The sequence below is a fragment of the Ovis aries genome, chromosome X, assembly GCF_016772045.2.
Source record: "Ovis aries strain OAR_USU_Benz2616 breed Rambouillet chromosome X, ARS-UI_Ramb_v3.0, whole genome shotgun sequence".
Lineage (NCBI taxonomy): Eukaryota > Metazoa > Chordata > Mammalia > Artiodactyla > Bovidae > Ovis > Ovis aries.
The window spans coordinates 4,429,452-4,439,642 of NC_056080.1; the positions used below are offsets into that span (position 1 = coordinate 4,429,452).

Consider the following 10,191-nt stretch of genomic DNA (forward strand, 5'->3'; position numbering starts at 1 on the left):
CAGGCTCCTCCGTCTATGGGATTTTCCAGGCAAGAGTACTGGAGTGGGGTGCCATTGGCTTCTCCGAGTCATGACCTAAGTTGTCATAATTCTGAGAACTTGCCTCATGGGACAAGGGAGAGAAAATGACCCTGAAACTGATGATTGTTTTTGAGTCGCTCAGGCGTGTTCTGAGTCTTTTCCAGGCCATAGGCTGCAGCCCACCAAGCTCCTCTGTCCATGGGATTCTCCAGGCCAGAATACTGGAGTGGGCTATCATTTCCTTCTCCAGGGGATCTTCCTGACCCAGGGATCAAACCCACATCTCCTGAATTGCCAAGTGGGTTCTTTACCACTGAGTCACCTTGGAAGCCCCGTTTTATATCAGCGCAGTGGTACAGAGTAACAGATGTAAATTCTCATTTTTTTAATCTCTCTGGGGGCAGTTGTTTCCATTATTGTTTCGAATGTAGGGCTGAGCACACTGTTGTGTTTTTTTTTTTTAATTTACTGAGTCACTGGTAATAAATGTATAGAGTCTTAGTTCGATGCAGTGTGCAGCCACTGAAGCTGCTGCTCAGTATATGTTTAATTTTAAAACACACCCTGGGTATTTGTTGTATTCTCTGCGTTTCTCTGCTGTGATTTGAGGCCTTCTCATTGTGGTGGTTACTGAGTCTCACAGGCTATAGAGAAGGTGGATTCCCAACCTCTGGGCCCCTAGAGAAGTACCTCTGCTCAGTTTTTTGGTTTTATTTTTTGGTCTGGTTTAACTCTTGCTGTCATGTTAAGTCTTCCTTGCAAAACTAGACAGCATATTATAAAGCAGAGACAGTACCTTGCCAATAAAGGTCCATATAGTCAAAGCTATTGTGTTCCAGTAGTCATGTAAGGATATGAGAGTTGGACTATAAAGCTGAAAGTGAAAGTGAGGTCACTCAGTCGTCCGACTCTTTGCGAGCCCATCAACTATAGCCCACAGGCTTCTCCGTCCATGGGATTTTCCAAGCAAGAGTACTGGAGTGGGGTGCCATTGCCTTCTCCAGGGGATCTTCCTGACCCAGGGATCGAACCCAGGTCTCAGGGACTGAACCCAGGTCTTCCACCTTGTGGGCAGACGCCTTACCCTCTGAGCCATTTTTCAGTCAATGCTAAAGAAAGCTGAGTGCCAGAGAATTGATGCTTTTGAACTGTAGTGTTGGAGAAAACTCTTGAGAGTCCCTTGGACTGCAAGGAGAGCAACCTGGTCAATCCTAAGGGAAATAAACCCTGAATATTCCTTGGAAGGATTGATGCTAAAGCTGAAACTCCAATACTTTGGCCACTTAATGGAAAGAACTGACTTATTGGAAAAGACCCTGATGCTGGCAAAGATTGGATAAGATGGTTGGATGGCATCACTGACTCAACAGACATGAGTTTGAGCAATCTCCAGGAGTTGGTGATGGACAGGGAGGCCTGGCGTGCTGCAGTCTATGGGGCTGCAAAGAGCTGGATACGACTGAGCGACTGAACTGAACTGAAATGGGCTGAATCTCTTGTCTGGTCCAGTGGCGTGACCGTTGTGTGTTCCCACGTGGCTCCTTTGTTCCCTATCATTAGGCACCAATGAATGACTATTATTTTAAAACACCCCTGACGAGTTACTGAACAGCTACAGATAACTCATCACCGCCATCAGCAGCAAAGCCACTGTTTCCAGGAGTAGAGCTGAATGCTAGCAACCCCAAATAGGACACCACATGCCTAGTATCTTGTATCTAACCTCGGTACTCTTTCTTGAGTAGTTACTGTTCACTTTTGTTGTGTGTGTGTGTGTGTGTGTATGTGTGTGTGTATGTGTGTATGTGTCCAATCAATAAGTTGCATCTGGCTCTTTGAGACCCCATGGACCCCATAGCCTGACAGGTTCCCCTGTCCATGGGAGTCTCCAGGCAAGAATGCTGGAGTGGGTTTCCATTCCCTTCGCCAGGGGATCTGCCCAACCCAGGGAAGGGTCCCATGTGTCTTGTGTGACCTGAATCAGTCAGCATATTCTAAACCAGTGAACCACCTGGGAAACTCATGTAACCCTGCATTCTGCCAAATCCTTACCACTACCGGCAACCCCACAGCAGGTGAGCACTGCTTAAAAACAGAATTGAGTTGTTTTCCCATGCCAGTTCAGAAAGCACAGGTTCTATTTGAAGTTCACTAACTAACCATCCTCATCACTCACATGACCTCAGGTGGAAACCTCGTATGACTGTATAAAACTGTTGAAAGGGAAAGTCACTCAGTCATGGTGGACCTTTGTGACCCCATGGACTATACAGTCCATAGAATTCTCCAGGCCAGAATATTGGAGAATACATGGCCTTCTCTGGTGTTCTTCCCAGCCCAGGGATCTAACCCAGGTTTCCTGCATTGCAGGTGGATTCTGTACAAGTTGAGCCATAAGGGAAGCTCAGAGAAAATCAGTATCTGTGGTTTATTCTCTCTTCTCAGCAAAACACTTGCAGTGTTCACACCATGTGTCCTAAACAGAGTTACCTCCTTCCACATGCTGTACTCAATTTTCTAGATAGTTGGATTTACACATTTTTTTTGTATTTGTAAATATGGCATCTTTATGGACACATATGTGTATTAATCATTTTATTGAACAGTTTAGAAATTCAGTAACATCAGCAAGGGCAGAGGAGATTTTCAGCAGGAAAGCCATGGGTCCAGCATCATGATTTCCTGGGAGAGAAGAATGGATGATTTCAAGGAAAAGGTCTGTGATCTTCATATGGATGAATGGGACACATTAGTGATGTGATGCTTCTCATAGCCTTACGTCATTTTCTTCTTTAACCATGAAAAAATTGAAGACGTTGTTGAGATGATTACGATTAACATGATGTTGGAGAATGAGAGATAGAACAGTTACTGCTGGAAGTAGTGAGAAATTCCCTTACAAGACCCATTGCACAGAAGTCCCTCTGTGTGACTGCCCATGGGGTTTGCATAGAATTGCTACTTTGTGTCCATCTGGTAAAGCTATGGGGTTTTTTTTGTTTTATTTTGTTTGTTTGTTTTTCAGTAGTCATGTATGGATGTGAGGATTAGACTGTAAAGAAAGTTGAGCACCAAAGAACTGATGATTTTGCACTGTGGTGTTGAAGAAGACTCTTGAGAGTTCCTTGGACTGCAAGGACATCCAACCAGGCCATCCTAAAGGAAATAGGTCCTGAATTGGAAGGACTGATGCTGAAGCTGAAACTCCAATACTTTGGCCACCTGATGCGAAGAACTGACTCATTTGAAAAGACCCTGATTGTGGGAAAGATTGAAGGTGGGAGGAGAAGGGGATGACAGAGGATGAGATGGTTGAATGGTATCACCGACCTGATGGCCATGAGTTCAAGCAGGCTCAGGGAATTGGTTTTGGACAAGGACGCCTGGTGTGCTGCAGTCCATGGGGTACCAAAGAGTCAGACATGACTGAGCGACAGAACTGAGCTAAAATTAGCTGTGAGCAACCCAGTATCAGGTCTTAGGATGAGAGTTATTAAGTTACATATGCACATGTCTGAGATGTAGGGGAGTATGTCCTGGGTCACCTATGCTGCTTAACATCTATAAATCTTCCTCACAGTCATCAAGATGTGGCTGCAAGATCATTCATTCACACTGTGGTTCCCCAGAGTTCACCATGTTTCACAGCTCAGGGCTTCACACAATCTTCTTTGTCTGCAAAACATGTCACTGTGGGGTCTAGACCAATGTGTGCATTTAGATGCTTAAGTCCAAACCCATGTATGAGCCCTAGCCTTTGCCACTTAGCAAGGTGGACAGTTTTGTGATCGTTTTTTTTTTTAAATAAAGTTTTATTGAAATTTAGTTGATGTGCCAAGTCGTGTTAGTTTCCGGCGCACGGCAAAGTGCTTTATGCATACATTTGCTGTTTTTATTTAGTTGCCAAGTCATATCCCACTTTTTTGTCCCTATGGTACGTTGCCAGACTCCTCTGTCTTTGGCATCTTCTAGGCTATCGGAGAAGGCGATGGCACCCCACTCCAGTACTCTTGCCTGGAAAATCCCATGGACAGAGGAGCCTGGTAGGCTGCAGTCCATGGGGTCGCTGAGTCGGACTCGACTGAGCGACTTCACTTTCACTTTTCACTTTCATGCATTGGAGAAGGAAATGGCAACCCACTCCAGTGTTCTTGCCTGGAGAATCCCAGGGACGGAGGAGCCTGGTGGGCTGCCGTCTCTGGGGTCACACAGAGTAGGACACGACTGAAGCAACTTAGCAAAAGTAGCAGCAGCAGGCAAGAATATTGGAGTGGTTGCTCATTAACTATTCCATGACCCGTGTCTCCTGCATCAGCAGGCAGATTTCTTTATACTGAGCTACCAGGGAAGCCCTCAGTTATACACATATGTATGTAAATATATACCTTTTTACATTATTCTCTTTATAGGTTATTACAAGTCATTGAGTACAGATATCTGTGCTCCACAGCAGATTCTAGTTGTTTATTTTGTGTTTAGTAGTATGTGCCTCTTAAACCCAAACTCCCAAATCATCGCTTCCCCCAGTTATCACTTTGGTAACCATATTTTGTTTTCTGGGCCTTGAGTTTGTTTCTATGTTGCAAATAGTTTATTTGTGTTGTATTTTACATTCCCCATGTAAGGGATATCATATGATATGTGCTTTTCTATTTGTGACTGTTTGATTATCTCTGGGCCCATCCATGTCCCTGCAGATGGCATTATTTCAGTCTTTGTCAGGGTTGAGTTATAGCCAATTGTGTATATATCCCATTCTTAAAGCAGTATGCCCCCGAGCAGGGGTGGCGGGGGGGAAGCCTTAACATGCTAAAGAAGAATCAGTGTTGTTAGGTATCATGTGCTACTCACCCAACAGGTGTTCTCAGTTCTTATTTAGGACAGTTGTCTGTGAAAGAGAATGAATAAGGGAAAAATTGACTATTGGTAAGGCTATGGTTTTTCCAGTAGTCATGTATGGATGTGAGAGTTGGACTGTGAGGAAGGCTGAGCGCTGAAGAATTGATGCTTTTGAACTGTGGTGTTGGAGAAGACTCTTGAGAGTCCCTTGGACTGCAAGGAGATCCAACCAGTCCATCCTAAAGGAGCTCAGTCCTGGGTATTTATTGGAAGGACTGATGCTGAAGCTGAAACTCCAGTCCTTTGGCCACCTCATGCGAAGAGTTGACTCATTGGAAAAGACTCTGATGCTGGGAGGGATTGGGGGCAGGAGGAGAAGGGGACGACAGAGGATGAGATGGCTGGATGGCATCACTAACTCGATGGACGTGGGTCTGAGTGAACTCTGGGAGTTGGTGATGGACAGGGAGGCCTGGCGTGCTGCAATTCATGGGGTCGCAAAGAGTCAGACACAACTGAGCGACTGAACTGAGCTGAACTGATCTTCATGATGTGTTTTCATTTCTGATACCTGCTGTCCTCAGGGCCTTTACCTGTGTTGGAGCCATCTTCTGTATTCTCATTTGGAATACCCCTTTCATTGTTTATTTCCTCATACTTCTGAATATCTTCTTGACTCAAACTGTCTCCTTTGCCTAGATTTCATAGCAAACAGGGCAGATAGGTGTGTGTTAGAATCCTTCATTGGTTATAGAGTGTTCACTGGCTGGTATCTGTAGTGTCCAGTAAGTCTCACCATGACCACTCCCCTCCCCCATCACCTGAACCCTGCTCAGGCAGGGAATTTTCTACAGAGGTGCCCGTGTGTGCACACAGGTCTTCAGATGGGTCTGTGGCGGGGGTAGAGTCCACATAGTTTCCATTTTCTCACATTCCAGTTCTCACAACTACTGAGAGAACTACAGACCGTTCACCTGTGAGCTTAAGCAGCCCCGAGTCAGCGCTGACTCTAGTGGAACATCCGAGAAGGTGATGGTGGCATTGAAACTCAGAATTTCTCCTAACTCCAACCCTTCCTGTCCACTTTGTCTGCATCCTAGAATTCCTTCCCTGGGGTTTTCATGGTCTCCAGTCAAAGGAGTGGCTAGAGAGCAGCACTGACTCAATGAGCATACGTTTGCACAAACTCTGGGAAAGAGTGGAAGACAGAGGAGCCTGGCGTGCTGCAGTCCATGAAGTCGCAAAGAGCCAGGCAGACGTTAGTGCCTGAACAACAGTATTCAAATGAAGGGGGAGAAGTGATTTGAACATTCACCAAGCACTAATCTCATCACACATGAGGGGAAAACCTCAGAATTTGTCATCCTCAGAGACCAGACACTCCCCCTACCCAGCCACAACATGGATTTAATATCAGAAAGGATAAAGGGGCCAGGCAGTGACCCTGTGGGGTTGGCCGCATGGCACATGATTCCCATGCCTGACCACATTGCCTCTGAAGGATTCAATATGATCGAGTGGTTATTTGGAGAGCATTGAGTTCAGGTCTCAGGATTTATTTTAACGATCGTGACAAAGAATAAAGCATTTGTGGTGGAGACAAATGCACTCATGATCTGAAACTGTGAATCTGCTAAACTCAAATTTAAACCTTGGTTCAATTTGGTTTCAGAATCTGGCCACTCCAATATGTGATATTTGACAAGAATCCCATGGACCATCCTGGAATATTTCATTGCACCTACAGGATAAGTGTATCTAATTATTTTAAAAGCCACATGATAGAATCACCACTGGGTACATTTGCTCAGTTTCCTATATAACAACCTTTGGGCACAACCCTAACTCATGTCACTGAGGTCTGAGTTCTCCTGTGTGAGTACATGTCTGCCCCAGTGTGCTTAATAAAATATACTGTCTGTAATGCTTCTGTCCTCAATACAAAAATCCTGATAATATGAACATGACCAGTTTGTATAGAATGAGTTTTACAGTACATACCGAGGGCATAAGTCACTTTTGTGGTCTTCTCGCCATCAAAGTTTTCAGCATAGAATACCAACATGCTTTCTGATGCAGGGATCAGTTGCACAGAATTTTTACCCATGTCTGTGACAGAAAAAACATAAATTCAAACCTCAATACAATTAACTCCTTTCCTTTTCATTTGGGCATCTCTTATTCTTCACATGCCTTTCATGGTGACCTTTGTCTCATTGACATTTACGGTGGGTGTGTTGTAAGTAACAGTTAAAACAGCTAGTGAAATAGGAAAGCTTTCTCCACAGGACTCTCTTCTGAACATAGTACAGTCGTCCGGTCTTCTGGACTGAACAGTCTATGAATGATAGTGAAGTTGCTTATTTCAACTGTATTAGGTGGTGGAGCTGAACCATCTCATACCAGCTCATAAGATGACCATTAACTTTTCAGGAATTTTGTGACCGAATTTACAAGGACAGTCCTGATTACAAAGGTGTTCTCGAAATTTAAGCAAATCATGTTAAAGTAAAAGTTAATAGATAAAGTAAAGTTTTTTTCCTAGGGGTGGTAAAAGAGCTAGAAATGAGGCGATTGCCAAATGCTGGAGATACTTTCTCTGAAATGATTCTCATTTAGTTCCTGTGACTGCATGTCGACATTGGAAATTTAAAAACATGCAGGAGACCAAAGTAGAATGTTCCATTGCACATTTCGCCTTGAAAATCAAATATGTATACATTTAGTCACTCACTGTTACAGCATTGGTATATGAGAATTCTTTCCAGTATAGCAAACCACACAGATAGAAATCTGTGGTAAGTCCCCTTTTTTTTTCTATATCATAAAAATTATTTTGAAATTTTTCTGTTACTTTATTCTCATACTTTTTCCGTGGCATTTAATTTAAGCAGGTTCTACTTCTTAATCAGGCTAGTAAAAAAAAACTTTTAATATTTAAAAAATTTCTTTAGTTAAAACAATTTTTATCTTGTAAGCTTAAATAAGTGGTTTCCAAGGGGGCTCAGCTGTAAGCAATCTGCCTGCTAGTGCTAGAGATGCCTGAGATGTCCCTTTGATCCCCAGGTCAGGAATATCCCTGGAGGAGGAAATTGCAACCCCCTCTGGTATTCTTGCCTGGAATATCCCATGGACAAAGGAACCTGTAGCCTATAGTCCATGGGGTCGTTAAAAGTCAGTCAAGACTGAGCGTCTGAGCACAGACACATGCATGTCAAATAAAAGGAAAAAATTTTTTAATGGATTGTTGCAATCTTAGGTAGCTGTATACACTTCCCGATGTCTGAAGAACAAGGGGAATCCGAGTTCTGGGGTTTTTTCTCAGATGTGATCAATGACACCTTCCAAATTGGGCCTTATCCTAGTCTTCTGGTGCCTGGAAAATTTAATGTCTTTCCCAAGGTGGCCTTTGTAATGAATAGAGAAAATAGTATCCCAGTCCAGACGTCTAGTTGTCTTAGATGGAGCCAAAACCATCGATCTCACCAAGGCCCATCGTTTTGGGCTTCCTTGGTGGCTCAGACAGTAAAGAATCTGCCTGCAATGCAAGAGACCTGGCTTCCCTTCTTGGGTTGGCAGGATTCTCTGGAGAAGGAAACGACTACCCACTTCTCAATTGCAAGGATATCAAAGTAGTCAGTCTTCTAGGAAACCAACCCTGAATATTCATTGGAAGGACTGATTCTTAAGTTGAAGCTCCAACTCTTTGGCCACCTGAAGGGACGAGGTGACTCTTTGGAAAAGGCCCTGATGAGGGAGAGTTTGAGGGCTTCAGGAGAAGGGGGTGACAGAGGACGAGATGGTCGGATGGCATCACTCAATGGACATGAGTCTGAGCAAACTCTGGGACGTGGTGAAGGACAGGGAAGCTTGGCACCCTTCAGGCCAAGGGGTCACAAAGAGCAGGACACGACTGAGTGACTCACATACTTGCAGAGAGGCACACATTGACAAAGCTCGCCCACTCACAATCTACATCGTACACATTTTCTTCTGCTCTCTGTGCCACTACTGTGATTAAGGTGCAACTATTGTAATTCCTGAAAAAAAAAAAAAAAAAAAACAGACAAGAGATTCCTTCATCACTATCCGTTCCCCAGCGCCGGAGGTCACCCTTCCATGAGCAGAATTCACACACTCATCTTCACTTGCATCACCCCCACCGTTCACTGCCCATTGGAGACCAAAATCCCGTGATAGAACTCAACAACCTAGTTGTGTTCAGTTGGGGCAGATTGTGCTTACGTGAGAATAAAAGTAATGGACATTTTTTCACAGTTGTCAATGCATTCAAATTGGCGGAAGTATGTCCGCAGGGGGCCTCCTTCCTCAATCTTCTCCTTGTGATCCGCGGCCATGTAAATGGTGTACCAGTTTGCTGTAATCTAACAAGGAAGGTCTCCACAAACATCAGTCAATCTGGGTACATGTTTTTCACCAATACCCAGCACAGTCTTTGCTTCTGTGTTTCCCTCAGAAGAGAAGTAAAGTCAGTCTTATTAAGCAGACTAGTGTTCTACCTCCCCTTGCCGAATAATGCAATAATAATAAGGCAATAATGATTGTGAAATGCAATAATGATTCATATTCAAGCAGAAATAATAGAATTTAGAGTTCCTTGAAATAGCTAAAACACCACCATTAAAAACCATGACAGTTTGTGACTCCCTAAATGATAGCATATTTGCTTTTTTTTTTTTTCTTACGTACAGACAAATAAGATGAAAACCAGATACAATGAGCAGGAAGAGAGAGGGTTGAGTTACGATCATGTAGATATGTGTATGTGTGTCGTACAGACACAAGCCGGTAATCCATGTAACCGAGACTGTCTCTCTCTTGTCACACTCACAGAACCAAGACCTTCTCTCAGATCAGCAGAATTTTGGGTACCTTTGACGATTCTGGCTGAGCTGGAGCTTCCTGGGCAGCACAAACCAGACCAAGGAGAAGAGTCAGGAACACAGCCTTCATCTTGTGACTCTAGTGATTCTTCCTCTACAGAATCTGAGGGTTTCTCAGTTGTTGGAGAGGTTGTGAATTGTTTCCGCTTTTTATAGCATACATCTCTTGGCAGATTACGTAATGATCAAACAGCGGTTAATGAGAAAACCTTGGTGGCAGAGATATTATCTTCTGATATCCTGGTTGGCAGCTGAGCTTTTTCCACAATCCATGGTTTTTATAAATGTATTAGTTTTAAGAGAAGCCGTAAGTAAATTTGGACATTTGGCTTTCAGACTAGATGAGGAATCACAGCACATAGGAAGTATTTCAAGCACAGTGAGATTTATATTACTTTGTATGTTGGAGATTATGAGTGCAATGACA

The 10,191-nt window shown here is 43.7% G+C and overlaps 1 protein-coding gene across 1 annotated transcript; it reads right to left on the minus strand.

The window, feature by feature from the left end:
• Nucleotides 1-2,601: 2,601 nt before the first annotated feature.
• On the minus strand, nt 2,602-9,907 carry LOC121818205 (allergen Bos d 2-like). Its single transcript, XM_042241828.2, has 7 exons — nt 9,754-9,907; nt 9,106-9,245; nt 8,830-8,900; nt 6,862-6,969; nt 5,454-5,555; nt 4,873-4,909; nt 2,602-2,811 (listed from the first exon to the last, which is right to left on the minus strand). Exons 1-6 carry the CDS (start codon nt 9,832-9,834, stop codon nt 4,893-4,895), a joined length of 519 nt encoding a protein of 172 aa, XP_042097762.1. The 5' UTR covers nt 9,835-9,907; the 3' UTR covers nt 2,602-2,811; nt 4,873-4,892.
• Between the last annotated feature and the right edge of the window lie 284 nt (nt 9,908-10,191).